We start from the raw sequence: 23,999 nt of genomic DNA, 5'->3' as shown, positions 1-23,999 counted from the left end.
AAGGGAATGTTTCCAACCCCCTCAGGCCCGCTGTCATGTAGGCTGCGACACTAGCTAAGAGCTAGTTCCAACTCTGCCTTAGCTGCAGCATAATCCTGAGTGAGGCTATCTATGTGCAGTGACCATCAGCTTGACCAGTTTCATCTTTTGGGTTATAATTGATTTTCAACAGGGATTATATCAGTAATACATCAAAGTTAATTCACAAGTCAATAAGTGTTCTGATAAAAGTATACATATAATTTTATAATTTGGACTGCACAGCGCAACATAACATGACCAATGGACTAGAGACAAATGTTTCTAAATATCTTGCAGAAAATTAAAGCTTCTTTTAATCAAGCTTCTTTTTCACTACTTACACTAAGGTTAGAATGATCCTTCATCCCATCTCCGCTTGGTTCTGTTCGTGGACTATGTTCTGAAGATGTTTGTCCGTCTGTATACGAAAGTTAAATTTAAGTTATTCAGTGCTGTCTTTCTCTCCACCACTGAATTCAGTACTTTTTTTCTGAAATCAGGATATATAGGCAACAATAACAACAAATTGCTGTACCAAGCAACTGCTCTGCAGGCAGACTGAAAAACAACTGAGGAACACCAAGGTTTGCCTGACTATTTTCTCCAACTTATGTACAAGTTGTAGCTTTTACCAAAGTTTCTTGTGTCCAAATAAGGGGTTTTTTAGAAGTAACAAGTGCCTTTTCCTGGCAGTGCATCTTAACATTACTGTAGCAGTTCTACTTCCCCCTCTCTCCTACTAATAAATTATTTCTGTGGTAAGGTCCACTCTGGGAATGGCTGCACTATGACATGCTCTTGGCATAGAGCTCAACACCAATCCTATTAAAGTCTGACAAAAACAAATTCCCTCCTTGGCTGCCAAATATCAAGGAGACTTTCAGAACATCAGTTTTGGATGAGCATTCAAAAATGATAATAATCATCATCCTCTCATTTGCTGTATTCACTTTATAACTTAAAAGATAAATATGAACTTCAGTGTTTTTACTTTTATACTTCCCTGAGAACAACTATTTTCAGTAATAACTGGAGAAAATTATTAAAGGGAATTGTCAGAGAGTAGAATCTGACTGGATATAAATATACTAAATATATACATTACATGCACTTTCTTTAACAAACAACCAACCCCCAAAAAACCCCAACCAAACAACCCCCCAAAGTAAGATTTGAAAAATATTGCTTTTGTTACAGTTCAGCTTGAACAAAGGCAATTATACTAAAAAACACAAGACCAAAACAATACTTTTAACTAGTGACAGAATTTTCAAGTATATATTGTATTTCTACTCCTTGAAAGCAAACAAAGCTCTTTTCTCAATGAACAGATAGCTCTTTAAAAAAAATCTAAATTACTTGTCATTTCAAGCAGGCCCTGCCTTTGTTGATGATATTGTTACTTAACCATATGAAACATTTCAGCTCCTTATGTCACAGAGAGAACAGTCGTGCCCTGATACTTAGGTTCCATAACACTTTCCATTTTAAGTCCTTGTGAAGTTGCTCACAAACTGTCAACCTTTAACTCTCTTTTCTGACAAGAAGTTTCCTGCTTCAAGTACCTCCTCAAGTGGAAAGTTTTTATAGAGTTTGCCACCCCAGCTTAGGAAAATGCATATTATTTTGTTCACTTTAAACAACATTTAATAATCTTTCTAAGTAAGAGTAACTCATTTTCTCTTTAGAGTTGGAGCCTGGATTTCAGTACTGTGAGACACATTGCTGTTCCAAAGTCAGATGTTATGTGCTGGATGGGCTGGTTTTTGTTCGTTTGGTTGTTTAATTGAAGAGGTTTTTCTTTTTTTTTTTTTTTATTTTAACGAATACCCAAGTCTAGTGAAATTTTATGTTTTTAAAAAGTAACATTTACACATGCTTAATGACCTGTTAAATGCTGGCAGCAAAGTTATCCAAACCCCTGTTTCCATTAAGGAGGTTTTGTCTAAGAACTGAATACATAATTTAAAAAAATTAATTAATTATTGCTTGGCAGCGACTGAAGAAAGGGATAAAAATGGATGCAATAAGTAAGTGCAAAGACAGTGCACTTCTCTTGTCCTTCAGTCAGCATCCAAGTACTAGAAGAAAGACCTCAGTGGAACACAAAGTATTAGAAAGCAGAAGTGAAACACATGGGAGGCTTGGGAAAGAGGGAAGTTGAGTAACTGTACAGGGACACAATTATCTTCCAGTAGAGAAAAATTCACTGTAACTCCTGAACCTACATCCTGAAACTAAGTTCAGCAGTCCCAGTTCTCACATTATGACACCAAGTAACAAAGGTTCTCTCTCCTATTGCCAGAAACATTGCAACAAGGATGGTACCTGACTACTAATCATATCAGTAACTGAGTACTGGGTGGTGAAGTTTCTGTTGCGAGTTTAATGGCTTCACCTTGCTGACAAATCAAACACATGTGACTTACCAGGCATTACATAAGGACAAAAACTGCTTAATAAGTTTTAAGCTCTTAAACTGTTTCAGTCACCAAAACTTTGCCTCTGAGCTTCTGGCAGTTGCTAAGTGTCACGAACTAGAATGTAAGTAACTGGGCAATTCAAAACTAGTGGTACTTGGGCCAGTGAAAGGTGTGATTAAGTTGGAGGCAACTGCACTGTGAACTACAAAAAGCTGCCGGTATGGTCAACAGTTTGAAGGAAGAGGCCTCAGGACCTTCTACTTCCATGTGCCAAGCCAGTGGATACTTGAAAAGTTTGCTGGTTTTCTTTCACTCTTAGTGATTCTAACTCTATCTAACATTACCAAATCTGGCATGGAAATGCAAGTACAGGTTGGTGATATTTCAACGCTGTGGTGAGCCTCACAGGAGGAGCCAAAACAGACTCAAAGCCAATCCTGAGTGGTTAACATACAGAACAGTGAAGGTGGACCAAAAAAATACCTCATGACTACCATTCACAGAATCCCATCCACCTGACAGCAGGGAGGGCTATTGGCAATAGGGAAAGACTGCATTGAGATTAGCAGGTGCTACAATGTTTTTACACAAGGGAACGGCAGGTCTGTGGTAACTATAAAGCTTCCTCTTGCCATGGCTTACCACGCATAGTCAGCTTACACTGAGATTCTCTGTTTGATAGTACCATGGAAGCAATTCCCACCTGTTTTATCAAAAGACTGCATATTGTAAGTTCGTAGTTCTGCTGGTCCAGAAAGTCTTCCAGTATTTGGAGGATTAGGGAAAAATCTTTCTTGTCTTCGAGGAGGAAGAACTGGGTCAGCGTAAGGCTCACCTATCATTGAAGAAATCACAGAACAAGTCAGTGAAGATTTATTTCTCCCATTCCATACAACTTTAGACCAGCAAGATTCTCTTGCATCTATTAATCAGGGTGAGCAAACAAATCTTAAATAACTCAAACACAAGAATCCCACTAAGTATGTACAATAGCTTATGTTTCTCAGGACCTGCAAAAGAGAAAGTTTGTTGATTTTTGGTTTAACATACAGCAGAATTTTGAAAGTTATGACTATAAACAGCGAGGCCTTGAAACAAAGGTTCAGCATAGCAAAAAAGATCAAAGACAAAGTAAGATACTCTATGTTTTAAGCCATTCTTCGGTAAGAATGCTGTTTTCCATTATGCTTTGTTGTGCTGTATTTCCACCAATTTGCTGGCATCAATCAATCATGCAGCTACAAGACAAACTGTATCAGTGAGATCCAAGGGCAAAGATGGGCTAAAAACACAGCACAGGTCAAGGAAACAAGATTACCTCTCTGCAGTATCCTGTCAACAGATCAGATCTGGCAAATGAGAAACTGCACCCTGAGCAGACTTTTGAGTTTTATCATCAGGCTTTCACACAGATGTGTAGCAACTACAATATTGCTTGCTGCATCCAATAATTGAGGTACTTTAATCTGTGTATGTTACCTAAATTTTTATTTTTTCTAAACTTCTAACATTTTTCCTTCTTTATTACAAGTATACAGGAAGGTTGTCCATCCCCCCCAAGTTTTAACTTGAGAAATATCAGTAGAATTCTCTTTGACTCATCTCTGCCTCCCCTGGGTGGTAAAGCGCAATACAGATGTTTAGCTGAAGAAGTGAGAGTGAAGACTGATTTTGTTGCTGTTAATCATCAAAGAGATAGTATAACAGGAAAATATGTGCCAGACAGGATGACTGGACCATGGTACTCCTGTACTATTAATATAAATTTCTTTTTGAAAAATGGTATTTTTCAACATTAGCTAGTTTTTATTTATTTATTAAAATAAATTAAAACTTTCTACTTCTCAGATCTCTTATTAACTATCCATCCCAGAGAGGGATGCACTAAACAAACTCCCAGTGAAATGATGAAACCAAACAGCTGATTGTACCCTGCTAACACCAATATATATTAGCACAGGAGAAGTGCAAGTGAACCTCACCGTTCAAGAAGCAGAAGAAAAATACTGTTAAAAACCCCTTCCAGTGCAGTTGCACGTGCAGGTCCAAGAAAACATTTAATATTTTTAAGCAAAATATACTTAAATATATATTGCAATATATATATATATATCCATTTTTCCATGGATACAGTAGCTAAGCAGAGTTTTATACCTGGTGGAGGCAGAATTATCCTTCGTTCTCTCTCCCAAGGAGGAGACAGGGATCCAGTATCTGATGGTGGTCTGTGGGGATCAGTTAATCTATCAGAAATCAGCTCTCCTCTTTCGCTACCAGCTTCATACATAGCAGATGGTCCTCTGGATCCTAATCAAAGTAATCAGACAGTTATTTATCCAGGTATTTTAAATCCTCTATTATGGCTTTCTTCCTTAAGTCTGAAAATAGTAAAATAAATCATGAAATGCCAACACTGTCAAGATATGAGAGGCGCATGGCTCCACGGGACACTCCAGCTGTTTGCTGATGATCAGTTATATCTACTAGAAGCGTTTAGAAGTTTGCAGTGAAAAAGTCTGAGTTCAGGAAGAGCACAATCTAGAGGACCTGCTTTCTAAAAAACTAGTAATTTTCTAAGTTTTGGTTCATTCAAATCAGAAACTAGTACCCTCATGATTAATCTTCTTCTCAGTGATAAAAACCTGCTGCTTATCAAACTAAAATTTTGCACATCGAGAGTTAATACCAGTATTGTAAAATACCCACATTACATTTAACACTCTTCTGGTTCTTTCTAATTCTTCATTCAAGGAGAAACAAACAAACAAACAAAAAAGATAAGAGCAGGTCAACACATAACTAAGTGCACTAAAAACTGTAAAAATGAGTGATTTTAAATTGCAAGCTTCCTTTAAAATAGACCGGGTCTAAAAAATGACATAAATACTGAATTCTGGTATTATCCTCTATTATTCTCCACGCTAAAATTCAACCTAAAATTTGAAGCCATTGTGTGTCTTGCGCACTGTGAGACGAGTACTACAATTGCTCTGTAGCTGGCATTAAAGACATCATTTGTTTAAACTAAGTTACATCAGTGCTCCATGGTGAACTGGGCAGCAGTTAGGCCTTTGCCTGGTCTCTTTCCTTGCTGCATCCTGAAACCCAGTATTCACTCTTCATCACCAACAACAGCTGAGCCACAATTTAAAGATACATTGGACAGTTCAGTTTCATTACTGGCTCTATAGAAATACATTGTCAAGTATAATTTTGCTTGTGTGTGGTATAGGTACAGTTGAACATTCAAGCTTTTCTGATTTAGGAAATGAATCAACTTTTATATGCACTTGGATATGCTTTTTACAAAGAATTAAAGTAAATAAACAGTCCGTTCTAGCCTTTTAAAAATCAGTATTAATCAATGAAATCCTTATAGAAGAGATATTTGGACATATTTTCCATTAATTAAGTACAGGCTTCAATGGGTGTAATGGTAGTAGCAAATTAAATAGCAGCTTCTTTATTACCTGTAACAGATGCTGAACTCCACTCTGGCATTTATCTACAGTATCCATCAACATCAAAAATATGGATGAACAGTGTTTTTCTTCCCTTACAACCCATGACACCTCAGCTTGCTTTCACCTACTCTTCAATCTCTGAACTGTACTGCTTACACAAGGCCTTCCTGGTCCCTTTTATCACTAAGGAAGAAATGCTCTCCATGTATGATGACTGCCTCAAATTTAGAACAAAAGGAAGGGAAACAATTTACTGAATCAGTAACTTTCTAGTATCACTACCCCCAATAAAACTGCCTCATGTTTTTGACAACAGTCTCTCCGTGACTGTAGACCAGTGAGATGGAAGTGGCAGTATTCCTTCTTCAGAAAATTAATTGATTCTTGTTTACTTTAAAATCATGGTTATTTCAGCAGAACACCATTTGTCCAAGAAATTAAAGAAGACTGATTAAATTTGGCTTTTCACTTTTCTTAATTTATGCTTCTAAACTGAATCCCCTGACCAGCCTACCAGTAACAACTAGATTTTCTATTGTACTGTTACATATTAAACAGCTTTAGAAGCAAGTTGAAAAACAGGAAGAGTTTGTCCAATTAACTGTTTATGTTGAGTTGTCTATTTTAATACTTTTTGTCACCAGCAAGAGGAAAAGGTGTGACAGGTTTATAGGAGAGGAGAGAGAAATCCAGAATAGATAAATTTTCAAGTTTAAGAATTGTACCTCTTCCTCCTCCTCCACCTGGAAGCATAGGTGAAAGCCTTAAAGGACCCTCCAATAAAGTTGGAGGGGAAAGAAAAGCTCTTGTTTCAGATGAAGGCCGGCCCATTGGTGAGGGTCCATATGGGGAATGCTCTGGAACAGTTAAAACAAAATACTCAAGTTCACAATACTTAGTTTAGCAAACTGTATAGATAACTTCTCAGGTGAAGTTAAAAACTAAAAATTGTGTAAGTGAAATGAAAATTGTGCTCTAATTACCATGTGTAACATATTCCCAAGTCTACTCTCATCAATACTACAAATGCTCTTAGTTTCTATAAAATACTTGACATGACCTAGAGTCACTTCTGACCCAATTATATTTAAAATGACTGGTATTTGTACATACACATGGCCAAGATAGTTTTCAAACAATTACACGTGTGGTCTTGGGAAACAAAACTGTAAACCAAAACAATTAGGCTCTATTTTACAATTCAATACTGTACCTCTGACAAATGGTCTAACTGGAACATCAAGAGCATAAGGATCTTTTTCTAAAAGTTCAAGTTTAAATTCTGCTTCAGTTAATCTGCAAATAAACAACAAATAAGTAGTAAATGAACAAGAAGTGCAAAAGCGTTAGCAGACTACACTGTTTACTGCTAGGCTTTCTAGTTAACTGGTTAATGAAGCAAAGTATTTTATTCCCTTATTAAAAAGAAAAAAGACAAAGGATGTCACAGAACTCTGAACTTAAAAATGCTTGAAAGTATTTCTCTATGCTGCTGTATTTAAAATGTAATTCAGAAGTTGAAGTGACATGTTAGATGTCACTTTCCTAGTAATAGTTATGCGTTCCAAGTATTAGTTAACTTCATACCTAAAGGTTCTTCTCAACTACCACCACTTGATCTGTTAGCTCAGTATTAACTTCTGAGATAAGCTGTAAAATCATTAGATAACCCTGACATCTAGTTGATACTTACTTCTTTGAAACAAAAAATAAACCTCCGAAACATTTGTGTTCTATTACTACATTCTGCTTCTTTCATGAAATATTTCAATACTTCACATAGTTCCTAAATTCTTAATTTCTTGCATGTCATAATCACAGGAAAGCTCAAATGACTCCCCTTCTTTCAGAACTTGAATGGAACACTGTGATTTCTCTGCCCTGTTTGGGCCAATATTCATTAACACAGATCTAGAAAACATCAAATTACATAAATCCAAAACATGCTCACATGCCAAATTGCATTTCTTTAGAAGTAGATCAAGACTGCACTTACTTTTGTCTGTTATGTGCATTTTCTTTTTTTATATCATTAAGATGTCTTTCAGCTGCTCGGGCTGTCAGCTTTGGGGAATGACAAAAATCAGATGCTTAGATGCTGCTATTTATTGATTAAATGCTTCATAAACATGACAGTTCCTAGATACAAGACATTCTATGTGAAGTGCATGGACTGTACTTTCACAAGACATGACTCATGTACGGAGCCTCATGTACATCAGCAAATGACATTAGCAGCTCTACAACCCAAATTTTTGAAGAATGATAAGGCTTTCCTGCAGGTTCTTAAAACTTCAGAAATTAAATTCTTTGGCTGTAGCTGCTTTGAAGCCTACAGAAGATTTAAAGTCTCAAATTCTGTGTAAGAAAGTTTTATTTTAAAAACAGATAGTTAAAAACTCTAGGATTATGACCACAAAGCACTATAGCTTTTACCAGGATTTTATCTTACAGAGACCATTCTGTGAAACTGAAGAATGCATTATTAGTCAGGAGATATTTTAAAGTTTCCTGTTTGGAAAAAAAAAAGGTAAAAATGGATTGTGTAGAAACACTCTTAGGAAGCTGTCAGTGGAACATACTGTACTCATAGGACATAACGTATCCTATTAGTAGATAAAAGAAGTGAAGTACATCCAGGGAAAATATCAAAATGGCATTGAAACAAGGCCAAAAGCTTTTATTATTAGCAAAATGCCATGCATTTGTTATATGGTGTCATGTTCTTCCAGCAGATTTATTGCTATAACAAATAATACCAGATTATCATTCTACTGTGTTCATAGGTATCTGACAATTATTCCAACTATTTTATATAACAGAAGTATTTTTACCACGCTTTTGCGTATTTCTGCAAAAAATCCATACATTTAAAAGTGATAAGTTAGAGATAATTTGATTATGTTTTCAGTAAGAAACAAAAGAAGTGATAAAGAAAGCTATTCAAACAATGAAAAATGAAGATGCACAAAGTTCAGAAAATTCAGTATTTGGAACTTACCCAATTATCATGAGCTTTTTTCTCATGGGAAGTAATCTGTGAAAGAGAGATTCATTATTCATCTAAAAAGGAAAATTTAAGATTATATGCTCTTATTAATAAATTTAACATGTGTGGATAATTTACAATGAGACACCTAAACTTCAAATTTAACTTTTTAACAAAGTTATTTGGTGATCTCTGCTATGAAATCGTGTCAGTTAAAACCAGATGACATTAAGAGGGAGGGAGAGGCAAAAATAAACACCCAACAAAGCCAAGCCAAATACAATATCACAACCTAACGACAAGTGGTATTTCAGTTGCAATAACATCCCTCCTACTTGGCACAGATGGTAACACAAAGCACATACCTGATTCTCGTAAGAGCGAATGGTTCTTTCTAGCTCTTCTTCAAGATCCTTTGCTCGCTCTCTGTAACAAAATGAAGATTTATGACATTGTAATAAAATGTGGTGGAAAGTACCTTTAAATACACTAAACACAATGGAAGTCACAAGGTATAATTTAACATTTTTTTATCCAAAAGACAGGACTGTCATGGCCATCAGATACACAAGAATTATAGCAGCAGCAGAAATTCTAGGCCCTAGATTAGCGTAAACAGGAATGTAAACAAAAGAACAGAACCAAAAACCCCAACATCTCACAACTCTTCGATGGTTTGCAATGTTTCCAATATAAAGGATATCCTTCCAGTGTATCTCCTAACAGCCTCCTCTCCCAGCTCAGCACAGGTAACAGTGCTGCTGGAGCACCAGGCTGTCACAGACTACCACAGCCAGTCCTGAGGGGCAGTCACTTGCACTGACATTATTTCAAGACCACTGTCAGGATGATGCCACCTTTGCTGCCAGCTACCCTGTGCACAGCCTCCCTAGGTTCTACACTCTCTCAGGAGGTGGGCCAAAGACACATGCATTGCTTAGTTATAATCCATTTCCAATATTAATATTGCCTTTAAAATTAAGATGCCTACAAAGTTCATGCTCTGAGTAAATCAAGAAGGGTGAATTCTGTCTTCCTGTATGAATACTGAAGAATGTCTACAAGCACTTTACATTCTAGAGGAAGAATTAATCTAATTAACTCTTCAGGAAGTGTTGTTGATCACTATTGTTCAGTTAAGAGCTAATACTCCCAAAAACATTGCAGTAAGATGGCAAATATACATTACATATTGAAACATTATGCCATAGTTTGAGAAAATGCATCAAGAAATCAGAGGTACACAGTTGGTGTAACACAAAACAGAGCAAAGCAGTTAAAAAAACAACTACAGGAAATATTCCCCCATCACACTATTTTAGTAAAGAATTTCTAAGAGAACTATTTGACAAACTTTGAGATACCAAAATAGAATACTATAACTATACAGAATAAATGTTAGCTCTATATGAAAAGTAAACATTACATTTATTTCACAGCATTCTCTTAAATTAAAATTTTTATCTCTGTTCAGTAAAAGCAATTAGATTAGAGACCCACTTCTATTATAGCACTAAAGCTAACATATCCACACAATTAGCATTCTAATGGAAGAGAATTTGCTAGTAATCTTCAACACCCAAATGTTCAAACAAAGAAAAAACACCCTTAGTCTGTATTATTACACACAAACTAGCATGTAATGCTCACCCCCCCCACACACACAAAGAAACTAGAATAATAACTAGAACAAGAACATTTACTTGTGCTGGTGTTTTTATTAATTCTCTATTGCACTTGCTTCACTTCGGAACAAGTGATTACAGCAAGTAAAATCTGAAATTACCTGTAGCTGTTTAGTTCTTCAGCAGCATGATTAATTTTTTCATCTACTTTAGACAGCTTTTCTTCCTTCTGTAAACGCTCCCTCTCTTCTACTGTCAGCTTCCTTTAAAAAAAATTCAAAACCTATGGTTAATTTTGTTTCAAGTCAACAATTTTGAAAGCAGTCTCAAATCAAACCAAACAAACAAAACCCCAAACTACACTAATGGTCAGCGATTTGTTCTGGTCCTTTTTAAAAATAATTTTCTGGAGAAAAAAAAAGGTTGTTACTAGCTGTTAAAAAAAAAAAGTCTTTCCAGGTCCCTCTTTTTTTATGCCTTATTGAGCACTACAGGAGAGAAAACCCACACGCCAGGCCACAGATTATGCACAAGGTCATTCGGCAGAACACACAGATGCCACTGGTGCACATAGCCCTGAGTGGATAAACTGGTCATTTTCCCATAAACACCATTCTTAGCAGTCAAGCTGTCAAAATCATGCATCCTGTGAACATGATTTAAACTTGTTTTCTAGTCAGTCGTCATTTCCTACTTTTCTATTTCCCCTGTTTGAACAGAGGGAGTTTTTTAAAGATGCCTTTTTCACGCTAATAGCCTCTTTTGTGCTGCTATTTCACCACACAAGCTTATCCCTAGTCCTTTTTGGCTTTTCTAAAATTCTTTGGTAAGCAGCGTACATTTTCTGAGCTTTACTGAGGTATTTTTAAATATCATCCACACAGTCTGCAAACATATTTCCTTTCTGACTGCTCATCATATGTTCTTTTTGATAGGTTCCTTCCCACTCCCTCCCTGCACTTTTTAAAAAATCAAATGTTAATGTAGTGGATTTCTAGGATTTGTTGTATCTACAAAGATGCTAAATATCTACACAAATATATATACTACAGAGCAGATTACTGAAACTAATACTTTCAAAAGGTCCTGCATACTGCTCAGTACAGGATCTAGTCTTGCACTGATTCTCTTGCTGCCTTCAAGTCTACATATTCTCTTTGAAGAAATCATTTCTGGCTACTAAAACCGTAATTTTACCATCATGCCCTAAAATGATGCACCCTGCTCCCACCCTGCCCAATAAACACACACTTCTGAAGGTTACTACATGCCCCAGACTAATCAACTTTTATTTCTAGTTCTATACATACTTCTGATGCCATCCTGACTGCGAGGCAGATAGCAGGGCCTCACATTCAGTTTTTCTTGGTGAGGAAAGCCTGACTCACAGGGATTCCACGTTGCTTACTGACAAGAGCTTGCCTAGGATTTAACTCTTATCATCACTCCTCTGACATTACTAGCTCTCTTTACTACATAAAATATGTCATCATGGCTGGGCTTCGCAAACGAAGATTTGGGAAGGGCTCTACCCACGTTTGTTGCAAGCGCGTTGTATATAAAAAAAAAAAAAATACCTCACAGTTAAAGTACCTACTGATTTTCTTTCAGCAACTTTGACAGTTGTATTACATCAGGTAATAATTTAGTTAAAAAAAAATAATCAAGCTTTCCTACTTTACTAACCTGATTTCATAGATTAAAAATCTGTTACTTCTTTGTTCCTGTACTTGCTTGTGGAAAAGTCCTAAAATAATACACCACTATTTGGAAACAATTGGAAACAATTTCTACAAAATTACTGTGATCACAAATGTACATGAAGGTGTGACAAACTGTGTCTTCACAACTCAGAAAATTCTGGGAAACTATTCAAACATCCAGTAATTTTCAGTCCTCCAAATCAAAGAGTTACATTCAAATAAAACAGTAAGCTTTGAATATAAAAAGAGGAAGCAGCACCTGTGTAGTTTCATTTCATTTTCTTGATAAAGCTCAGTCATTACTTTAAGTTTCTGCTGAAGCTTTTGAACTTCACTTTCAAAATGTTCATTTTCAGACTGCAAGGAAGCTTGTTGACTTTGAAGGTTTTCTATGCGTTCTGTCAAATTTAGAGAAATATAATTACATTGGGATAACACCTTTGCAATATTTTAGTGTACAAAAAGTCTGTAAAAACCTTTGATCCTATGTTGATTTAATATTATTTCAATGTATTATACAAAATGAGGAACCAGCAACTACATTCTCTACCTGCCACAAAGTGCAGCTCTGTGCGTGATTTAGTCTTTGCTCCAAACTGTATAACTTCTTTGAAAACAATGCAGTTTTGTAATTCACAATATAAATTTTCATTTAGGACTTTTATTATTGTAATTATTTGACTAAAGAAGTAAGATTGGTACCACCACACACTTTTGCAGATTTACTCACACAAGGTCTTCCTGAAAAGCCTGAAGAGTTAACTCAGATTTGTCAAAATCTCTTTATCTTTCCAAATTAAATTCAGTCATGTTTCTTTTCCTATTTACTATTCCTGTACCTCTTCTCAAGAAATGTAACAAAGCTTCAAGTAAGTTGGACTATCTTTATGGGACAGTCCTAGTTAGGACAGCTGGGACCAGTTCATCACTGTACGGGTGTAACCCAAAATCATGTATTCTATAGCCTTCCATGCCATTTCCCAGAAACTGTTGTCAATAGACCATTTACACCCTCTGCCCAGAGCAGTCTGACTCCTCAGGCTATAAACTGGGTGTTAAGAGGCCTGCCAGATAGGAGGCTGCTCCTGTCCTCACACCCATTGTGGAACTCCCTGCCCTGAGGGAGGTACTGGGCATTCCTGCCTGAACTGGAGGATATATAATCTTGGAGTCTTGGGACTTTATTAACCACTCGTGGGATCCAGAGGAAGACTGCAGATCACTGCTCTCAACCAGACTGCAACCACCGCTCTTGACCAGACTGCAACAGCACTCTCACCAACAGGTTTTTCCCCTCTCCTTTTACTTTGGACTCAGGGGGCCCAATGAACACCACTCTGTTCATGCCCAGGGTGCTGGGTTATACATTTGGGTTTTGTGGGTTAAAACCAATTGTTTGTCTGTATGATTGTACTTATTGTATTATTTTATTAAATTGTTATTCTGATTTATAATCTCTCTTTTGAGTTGGGTTCATTTCCCCTGCCGGTTTACCTTTAAACCAGCACAGGGACAGAGCTACAATCAATTTAGAAAACACTCTAGCACAAGGAGTACGTTTTAAGGACTATAAGAAACTGGAAAATACAGTCTTACAGAGCATTTCATCACCCAAATAACAAAGTGCAGTACATTCAAATGTGATGGCCACTCTGCTGGCTATGATTATGAAAGCAATAGCTAATTATAGGTTTTAATTTGAACTAGAGTGGCAGTGTTTTCATTTCATAAGGTTTAATTCAGTATGTCCTACACAACAAAGGAAAAAAACAGAGCAAGATGCTTTTAAGTTTAATTCTCCAAATGAAGTATTTTGTAATTTTAAGAAGTATTGAGCTTGCACCCATTACAAACTAACTACAGTTAAGCTACCATTTTAATAGATGGTTTTAAAATTTAGATTACAACTCCATTGTTTCATGTCCAGAAATTACGTAAAGGAGGTATATATATTTATTAACATCTCTTTGCCCATATATTTTAAAATTCTATAACTTAATAGCTACAAAATATTCCAACACAGTACAACAAAATTTGCAACTTCAATTGCTTTACCTTTAAAATCACATATTTAAAATAGCTAAGCAACTTAAACAGGAATTTTAAAAATCAAGTAGTTATTAATGTAAACTTAATTCAGTTTTTACTGGAAGTAATACAGCCAGTAACACCATTTTACAAAGGCAGCATCTTATTAATCTTAAAGGTAAAACAACATTTAATTACCTGTAAGTTCTTCTTTAGCTTTATTTTCATCGGACAGTTTTGAATACATTTGATCTCTTTCTCCTTCCACGGTTTTCAAACAAGCATTTAACTACAATCAAAATTTAAAAAAAAGAGCATTTTAAGATTACCAGAAACTGTTTGCATGCAAAAATATCTAATTAAACATTAAAAGATGCTGAACTACAATACTGATATTACCAAAATAATTGCATATATTCCCTCTAGCTTCCCCCCTTACATTCACAAGTTTCTGAAAATCACATACCTTTGCAGCATAGATCAATTTTTTTACAGTTCGTTTTTGCTCATCATCTGATTGAAGGAATAGAATAACATGTCACATAAAAAGCACAAAAAGGTTTGTGACAGAGCTTACTGCTATTATTTTATGGTTTTTTATACAGAAACAATCCCAAAATACCATGACAGGCACAGCATACTTTGAGGATAAAGGAGAAAAAAAAGCAGGGAGGTGGGGAGGAGATATGCCTGTATTATAGCACCTTTTTTGCCCATCGATCACAACTCAGATTGCTCATGTTAAAACTGTTAAGTTTTACAGGGACATGCCCTATGGTACAATAAGCACCAGCATAAAAAGAAGCTGCAGCAAGCAACAGGAGGAAGAAGGGCTCTTCTGTGCTGCTATTTAAGGGGACCCACATCAACACTCATCCAATTCCAGTGCTACCACACTGCCTGCAACAAGTAACACTGTGTAAGGACACGGAAGCAGAAATTAGGCTCTAAGGACACACAGTGCTGGGAGGAGCCTGAAGAAGAAATGAAAGCAAGGTTTCTGCCTAAAAATGCCAGAGAATCACTGCTTAATACTCACACAGGCTAAAGTCATTCTGCAAGAGACCGAACACTGAGTCTTACACTGCTCTGTGCTAGTATGTATGCCACACACTGCTAAACATAGGATAGGTTGTTATTCCAGACGTGTCTAAGCAACAGTTAACCATCCAACATGAATAACACTGGGTGAGATTTAAATATCTAACTTCCACAAAGCCAATCTCTCAGCTTTTCTGCAAGTTTGTTGGTTCTGTATTTCTAAAACATCTATTAAATATTTAAGTTGGGAAGCTTTACAAACCATACCTAAGTGCTCTCCATTCTCTGTCTCACCCTTTGTATCTGTGTCCCAGTGATTATCTTCAGTGTCATCATCTTCTCTTATTGCTGAACTCCAGTCTTTCATGTTCAGTAGATATTGTGTCAGTGACTAAGAAGAAGCCCACAAAGAACCCACAAACAATAAAACAAATACAAGCAATGAAAATGTAGTTACCATTACAATTGCTTTTCAGGATTTCTGTCCTTTATTTAGTTCCCTTAATAGATTAAGTGAGCCCCATACACAGGATTCTAGATGTTCATAATTACTTTTTCTATCAAAACATGTATCTGCAGGTCAACAGGCATGTCCTTGTGAAGAATTTTCAAACAGCCAAGCATGCATACTTTTAGCAAGGTTTGTGTATGCAAGGTACACCCAATTCCCATGCTCCAAATTTAAAAACATAACAAAACAAAACAAACTCTATCAGAATTAAGAGTTTTTCCTTATTTGTCATGCTGGCTTCCCAGGCTACCAGACTGCTATACTGTGCTGCTAAGCAACCTTTTTTTGCTTAGCAGAAAAACAAGACATTAGAGAATGGAGACAGCAAACAAAAACCCAAAACTGCTTAATGCATATTAAAACAAGGAGAGGTTGTCAGGCTTTCTTGCAAGTCAATGATTAGCATCAGTCTGAATAATTTGATTCAATGCTAAGTGTCATAATTTACCTTGATTTGACTCTCTTTATTTTTCAAAACATCTTCTACATCTGCTTTAGACGATTCAAACATCTTTGTTTGTTCATTGAGTTCACTAAATCGTTCACCCCATCCTTCAGCTTCTTGTAAAAGCTGAAAAGGGAAATACCAGATTACTGTGATTGTCTACTACAAGCAAGAATCAAGGATGAATAGTACTGAGCTTGTTATGTATATTACCTATATATAAGCAGAATTTAAACCTCTTACCCATCAGGAAGAATTAAGAGAGACAGACTACAAGACAAATCTCAAGAGTTGAAAATTAAGACTTCTATATTATTGTTCAGTTGCTTTAGCTGCTATAGCTATCCATTGTAATTAGTTGTTAGGATATTTTTAAACATAGAGTTCATAAGAACATAATTAAGAATCCACTCAGTTTAAAAATCTTTAAGTGAAAATAGCAATGAATATAAAATACTGGTAATTTGTGTAACAGCTACATACACTGGGGAATAGATGGAGAACACTCCTACCCCAATATGTACACACACTCCTTAAATGATGCCTTTGTCTTTTCAACTTAAAAGAGGTCAGCGAAGCAAGGGAAAACAGGGAGCTTTTAAGACAGCTATTTAAATTCATGTGACTTGCAAAACCATATTATTTCTCCTATTCTTCTCCATATCTCTTAAAATAATTTTTAAATTTTGTTCTAAACAAGCTTCCCTGTTAATGAAAGTCACAGCAACTGTAAGTAATTTATTGGGCTTAACTAAAAAGACAGGTCGATCCCAAGGTTACATTTTGCAGACATTCCCCAGTAAAACCTAACTTCACAAAAATACTTTACATCAGTAATAAGATTAAAACACTTCAGCACCAGCCCATTAAAAATAACCACTGAAACATCTTAACTAATTAAACCATGTCTTTATATCATGAGAATAAAATTGAACTGACAGAAATTTATGTTAAAACATGCTCTACAACATGGGGTAAAATACAAAAAAAATTGTCTTAAGAGTGTCAAAAGAATAGTGCTTAAAGTTGCACAACAGGCAATCAATTTAAAGGCAGTGACTGTACAGAAAGGATTAACAAGATTGAGCAACAAGAACATAACAGCCAGTTATACTAAAAATAAAACCAGAAAATGGTAGTTAAACAGGGGAACTTAGGTGCAAATAGACAAACAAGCCTGAACACTACTTCTCAAAGATAAACTAGAAGACATAAAACAAAAGGTATGTAACTAGAGTTGGATTAACACACATTGCCCCTTGGCACACAACTGAACTTTCCAAGCAGTAAAAGCCATGTATGAATTTGCAGCATCATGCAAAGGACATATTAGGGATTAGAAGACATACACAGACAACTACTTTTATCATTGTCATCCGCAAAGGGAAGCTAAAGTTTAAGTGATTCCTTCTTCATGAAGCCAAAACCAAAACAAATTTACATGATTTTATGCACCTGTAAAAATTACAATAAAGAGAAACAGCAAGGATTTGCAATAAGTTAAAGCAATATATATTTCTAATGTTCCTGAGGAAAAAAAAAAAAAACAAACAGCAAAGCACAGGAGTTCATTAACAGTTCCCTTGTTCAACCTAAAAGGCCCAATCCTCTCTCTGACACATCATAAACCTGAAAACGCACATCTGTTATAATGTTTAAGCTATGATGTGCCAGAAGATTATGACCCATTAGTGCAAAGGGACAAAGGAAGAAAGTACTCAAGTTTCTGTAAACAAATAACACCTTTGTTACCTTTTGAGAATAAGTGAAATTCCATCTTAAAAAAAAGTAAGAAAGAAAAATAAAAGAGGGATATGGATATTCTAATACAGAAAACTAACTCACATGCTTACAACCACCTCAGAAATGAGAACACAAACAAGCAAAGCACATATTTTCTCTTCTTTACTTATCAGGTTCCATCAACTCTTATCAGATTATTTATCTACTCAGAAGCACAACAAATTATAATATGCACAAATGTTCTTCAATTATTAAAAACTGCAACAAAGCTCAGTTAACAACAAAATGTAGTAATTAATCCTAGAAGTGTAGTAACTAATCCTTAAAGAACTACCTATAACCCAGGTTGTTTTATCTGGAAGGAATGCAAAAAACTTTTTTTTTTCATCTAGGAACATGGCAATTAAACTCTGGGAGTTGTTTTTACTGATTTTTCCCCCTGGTTTTGCTTGATATAAAATGATTGCCTGTGAACGTAGGGTTTATTGTTAGCACTTAGTATTGTTTTTCTCTAAGTATTACTTCTCAATAAAATGAAAGAAAGAGAAGATTCCTGTCACACACACAAATAATTGGATTATTTTTGTTTAAACCCAAGAAATCATCAGAGGGGGGAAAAAAGAAAATCCCTCTCTAATACAACTTTGTGCATTGCTTCTCAAAGTTTATTACATAAGAATACTGTCACACTTGAAATGAAGCACTGAGACCAGAACCTTCTTCCTTACAGAAACAATAAGGATGTAGAGATTAGATGAAAAAGACTCCTGTAGGAAAATAATTCTCAAGCAACTTCACAGTGATAACACCCCCCAATATACTGGTTTTCCACTCATGGCACCTAATAAATTTATCTTCTTTTTTTTTTTTTTTTTTTTTTTTTTTTTTTTTTTTTTTTTTACTACCAGGTACTCCTCCTAGAATTAGAGAGAAAGCTGAAGCTTTATTGGTACCAGAGTTGTACAGAACTGAAATATTCCTCCTGCAGAAAATATTCTATTTCCAGTAACCTTTCTTTTTCTTGAATCCATAAGTTTGATCTACACAATGTTTTCATTGAGAGGACTAAAATATTCCTCACCTTTTTATAAGACTGGTAAAAAGCAACAGGCCTGTACTCCCACCATTACTCCTTCCCCTGCAAGACATCTATCAGATGTCTTACTTCACAGACAACAAGATCACCAATCAGACAGGAAAACAAGAACATATCCATTGAAAACACAATGAACCACCCCAAACCCCAGAAACATTCCTCAGAAAATTAAATACTCAGAGAAAATATCTGTTAGAAGAGACAATTAATAGCTTCACTGTAAAACTACCTATTGCAGAGGACAACTACTGCATATGCTGAACACTTTAAACAACCAGATTCTTTGGGATCTGGCTACAGCACTCAGGAAAACAAACAGCTAAAATTTGGAAAGTAACAGTCTTTTCTGTTCTTTATCTGTGTTACTTACCTGACTTTCCATTAATACATTTAAAGAAATACTACAATAAGCTTTTTACCTGCATTTGCATACTCTGCAATTTCTCAATTTCTTTTGTTTTCTGGATCACATAGAAGAATTTTCTCTCTGCCTCTGTAGAGGGTCCTAGCTGTGGACTTGCTCAAATATTTCTGATTTCCTCCAGGTCTCAGCAATATTCTTATTAGGCTCACGTGACCACATGCTCTTTTTCCACTGAACTCTATGTATGTTTCCCCACTGATTATTAAATTTCTTTTAAAACAAGACTATTTTACACAAAGTTATTCCAACATAAAACATTTTAAAAAACATGTCCTCTTCCTCATTCCATTTACTAGAATACATGAGGCGTGTTAACAAACTTGTTGAAGATTAGCTCCTTGGAGAAATCCTGTTTATGTAGTACCACAAGACAATACATATGTCTAAGGATAACTAGGAACAACCTACCTGTTTTTCACTTTCCTGGAGATGGCTGTTTTCATCTACTGCATCTTGAAGAGATGTCTTGAGTCTCTCTGTATTAATCTGATAGACTTTTAGGGTGGACTTGGCCTAAGTGAAATAAAAAAGTGTGTTGCTTAAATGTTATAAGTGAAGATAAGGTCATGATGGGTCATGATGGTATTACTGGACTTATTCTTACATTTTCTAGCTGTCCTGTATATGTGTTCTCATATTTTCTCTACCATTTCAACAGTTTTTGCTGATTGTACTTTTGCAACACTATATATCATTGTGTAATAAGATGACAAAGAAAAGACAAATGCCAATTCCTATATAAAATTAAAATTTGCTCAATCAAGTCACACAGAAGTACTAAGCCTTACAAACTCTTTTGGTTTATACAGCATATTATTTCTGCATCCTTAAAATAAAAAAATTAAAACAGTAACTATATGGAGAATAGAGAATTAACAAAGGTTTGAAAATAGAAACTACGAAGAGTAGACATACCTCATCAATTTGTGACTGGATAGATTTTTCTTCATTCTCTAAAGACTCCACTCTCTCCTGAATTTCAGCCACCTGAAAATTATTAGTTGTCATATAGCTTCTCCACACATCTGACTGAAAAGGTCTAGGCAATTAATAACATTATTTTAATTTCCAAACTCAGGAAGTTCTACTGTCAAATCAGTAAAAAAAGTTTTTCTTCTTTTGAGTATTTTCCTTTATGAGTGTAATTGGAATGTAATGAGTATTAGGGGAGATAAAATGAAAAATGTGCGTTTTGTTTCAAAACACACAAGGAGAATAGTTTGTCTTCTCCACAGAAAATTTTTTTCTGCGGGCAATTTTTTTAAATGAATAGTAACAAAACCTGGATTCTCCTTATTCTTACCAAGATGTCATTTTCTGATTGCTTAGATTTTTCTTCTTCCAGTTCTTTTTCTAGATTCTCTATTTCCTGGTTGAGTTCCAAGTTTGACTTGTTCAGTTTTTCATGCATTTCCTAAATTAATTACATTTGAAGACAACAAGTATGTTTTAAATATGACAGCAAAATATGTTTAACAAATTTCACCATATCAAGTACTCTAGACTCTTGCATGTTAACAAAACCTGGAAGAATTAGCTCTACAGGATCTGACATGCAGAATGAAATAAATCTGTTTGCTTTTTTGTTACATTAATTTTATAGACCCTAATAGGTACTTGATTCACTTATTCATGACTTTTTTACAAATATATTCTCAGTTTGGGGGATATAAATAATGTAGCGGTAGTTTTTCTTTACAACTGTGTTCCAGTAGCCTATAAAATATATTTTAATTAAATCAGATGTGAAAAAGATATTTCATGCACTACTCTCAATCCTAGAAACAGGAACAATTCACTTTTAAAAAATTATTTATTGTCCAATATGCCATTTGCTCTATATCAATCACTCACAATGCTATTGTTAAGAAAAACTTCTCTTAATTTAAATGCCTAGATTTTATGTCATTTTCAGTAACCCAATTAAAACAATTAAATTGGCATTTTTTTGGATTTTGTCTGGAAGAGCTTTGCTGGTTTTATCTGTTGGGGTTTTTTTAATCAGAGCTTTTTATTTAATATGGGCAGCATTTTCCTAAAATACTGTCTTAAAATACAGAAGCAACAATTTCCATTTATCTTTTTACCTCAAAAAAAGACGTGTCTGTTGATTCTTTCATAATATTACCATCCTTCAGAGACAAATCTAAATCTTCAAACTGAAAAGGAATTACTTATGTCAGAGTGTACGTAAATAATTGATTAAATAATAGCAGTAATTTATGATGCTCTAGTCTGAAACATAGCCACCATCTAAATATTCACAAATGCACCTTGCTGGAAATCAGGAAAGATTCAGCCCTACTAGATTATCCCAGTGACATAAACCAAACAAATACATTTTGAAGTTGTTTCCAGTAGAACATATTGTATTAAGAGTTAAAGGCAGAACTTGATAACACCTTAATGCTCCTAAGGTACCAATAGAAAAAAGCATTTGAAGAATTACTTTAAAAGCTTTAAAACATCTTACTTTTAGAGATGTTTAATACTTTGATTGTCCATTTCTGTGACACATCTGAAAGCACTAAATGAGAACCATTACCTCTTTTTTGCAAAGGCTGAGTTTTTCAAGAATTTTGCATTTTTCGTCAATTAGTTCAGCAATTTTATTGGCAAGCTGTTTTTCCCTTCCTAAAAAGAGAATGACACTTAAATGTTGCAATATCCTAATAGTTTAAGGAGCAAAAAAAGAAAGAAAGAATAAAGTCATACTCCAGAGAAACAGTATGAAAAATACGCTTACCTACATAAAGTCGACTTCTAACCTGGAAAACAAAAAAACAAGCTGAAAATGTCTGATCAATTACTCTTGCATAGTATCTGAAAACTAATCTTTTAAGCTGTGGTTCCATGATCAGTTTAACCATGGAACTTAAAAAAGGAATATAAATACAGGCTGCTATTAAAAATAGGCAATCGTATCTTCTGCTCTTACCTCCTCCATGTCTGTGTGTTTGCCCTGTCCCTCTCCCACTCTCATCAGAGACAAGAGGGAAAGAAGGTTAGTTTTCACTTGGATCACTTTAATAACACACCTCTGTATAGTCATCACATAACCATGACTGCCAACACAGAGTGGTAGTGGACATGCACCGTCAAAAGAGTAGGAAAGGGAAGGAAGGGGGAAGCTCTATACACCAGCTCAAACTTCCTGTTGGGAACCGCCCCCCCCTACATTTTAACACAGAATAGTTAGAGCTGCAGTAGGGGTACTACCTCATGGACATCCTGCTCAGATGCAACTCAGTGGGAAGTGCCAAGTCAGCAGCTGCCACGTGGGGTTTAGTGCCCTAGAATCAAAATCTTACAAACTTCAGGACAAAATCTATCACAAACGGCCTGTGCAAGAGATGCAGAACTTGGCTGGACCCACGAAAACATTACAACATAGCATTTCTCTCAAGGCTGGGCCTGGATCATGTGCCTAATGTAACAATGGGTCCCTCAGATCTTCCCTGTTTCTTCCTCATTTAAAGTCATGGGATGGCTAAGTAGTCCTGGTAACAAAAAAGGGAAAGAAAGTCATAAGTACACTTTTATCCTATCATCCCCAAAGCTAATCCCCATTACTTCTAGGTAATCATCAATTGTCCAAAGAGCAGTCAGTGCAGCTGTAAGTACGGCTGATTGAAAAAACTATCAATAACTTCTGTAATATCTAATGCCTTAAGTGACAAGCAGGAGGAAAACAATACCAGAGCTGATGCTTGTGTGATTTCAGTTGAATCATCTAAAGGGATGCTGCTAGAAAACAGAAGGTATTACCCAAGTTACAATTACATTAACTCACACACAGATCCCCTTACACACAACCTGTTAGCTGATGTTAAAACCCTAAAAATGCAGTTGCTCATATCTGAAAAACTAAACAGCTGCCCAACCCATCTTCAAAGATGAGCATCATTACACCTATCACTACAATCACATTCAGACTATTTGAGAGAATGCAAAAACTGGGGAGAAATTTAAATACTGTGTTATGGATACTGACCCCATCTCCTTAGTAGGAAAAGTATGGTAGGCAGCTGTTATTAGTCAGATTCTTACTTACTCACAATAGAAGAAAGCCATTACCTCAAAAATATAATCTGTTTTGTGCATTAAAAGGTTTCAGTACTGTAATTCTCGAAGTCACCAGACTACTGCTCACAAAAAGCATGCAGTGAAATTGGTTCAGTGTTCCAACGTTCCAATAAACAGAATCAAGCTCACTGCCCAAAGAGTTTTAAAATGTCCTTCTTGATGGGAAACCACATGGATTGCTTCCGCTTACAATTACCTTGAAACACCTGAGCTGGTCTGGCTATGGCCAGGGTAGTCACAGAGATATCACAAGACACAGTAAATATACATCCTGAGGAAGACATCTGTATGCCGTGAAAATAATTTAAGGGCTGCCTTTGAAAGCCTGGTGTAGAAATTAAATAGAAAAGGAAAAAGGAAGCCTTACTACATCAAGTTTCCTTGCATTTCCTCTTATGAC

General features: G+C 35.6%; 1 protein-coding gene across 5 annotated transcripts in view; it reads right to left on the bottom strand.

Moving 5' to 3' along the window:
* The window catches only part of MIA2 (MIA SH3 domain ER export factor 2), a 37,630-nt gene that overhangs the window by 1,601 nt on the left and 12,030 nt on the right, over nt 1-23,999 (bottom strand). For 4 of the 5 annotated variants that reach the window (XM_027720220.2, XM_027720224.2, XM_027720226.2 and 1 more), the window contains 20 exons: nt 22,260-22,281; nt 22,059-22,147; nt 21,601-21,672; nt 20,817-20,927; nt 20,429-20,500; nt 19,922-20,026; nt 16,254-16,376; nt 15,562-15,685; nt 14,720-14,766; nt 14,452-14,542; nt 12,485-12,623; nt 10,684-10,785; nt 9,263-9,323; nt 8,910-8,945; nt 7,905-7,972; nt 7,122-7,204; nt 6,634-6,765; nt 4,599-4,751; nt 3,148-3,279; nt 363-439 (listed from right to left, as the gene is read on the bottom strand). In XM_027720220.2, the coding sequence (XP_027576021.2) occupies nt 363-439; nt 3,148-3,279; nt 4,599-4,751; nt 6,634-6,765; nt 7,122-7,204; nt 7,905-7,972; nt 8,910-8,945; nt 9,263-9,323; nt 10,684-10,785; nt 12,485-12,623; nt 14,452-14,542; nt 14,720-14,766; nt 15,562-15,685; nt 16,254-16,376; nt 19,922-20,026; nt 20,429-20,500; nt 20,817-20,927; nt 21,601-21,672; nt 22,059-22,147; nt 22,260-22,281 (1,839 nt within the window). The remainder of the gene's footprint in view (nt 1-362; nt 440-3,147; nt 3,280-4,598; nt 4,752-6,633; nt 6,766-7,121; nt 7,205-7,904; nt 7,973-8,909; nt 8,946-9,262; nt 9,324-10,683; nt 10,786-12,484; nt 12,624-14,451; nt 14,543-14,719; nt 14,767-15,561; nt 15,686-16,253; nt 16,377-19,921; nt 20,027-20,428; nt 20,501-20,816; nt 20,928-21,600; nt 21,673-22,058; nt 22,148-22,259; nt 22,282-23,999) is intronic. The other variant, XM_039389709.1, reaches the window with a different exon arrangement.

Source organism: Pipra filicauda, unplaced genomic scaffold, assembly GCF_003945595.2.
Source record: "Pipra filicauda isolate LSUMZ 115617 unplaced genomic scaffold, ASM394559v2 scaffold75_size2874737_pilon, whole genome shotgun sequence".
Taxonomy (NCBI): Eukaryota; Metazoa; Chordata; class Aves; order Passeriformes; family Pipridae; genus Pipra; species Pipra filicauda.
This window is presented reverse-complemented; position numbering and strand designations above follow the sequence as displayed.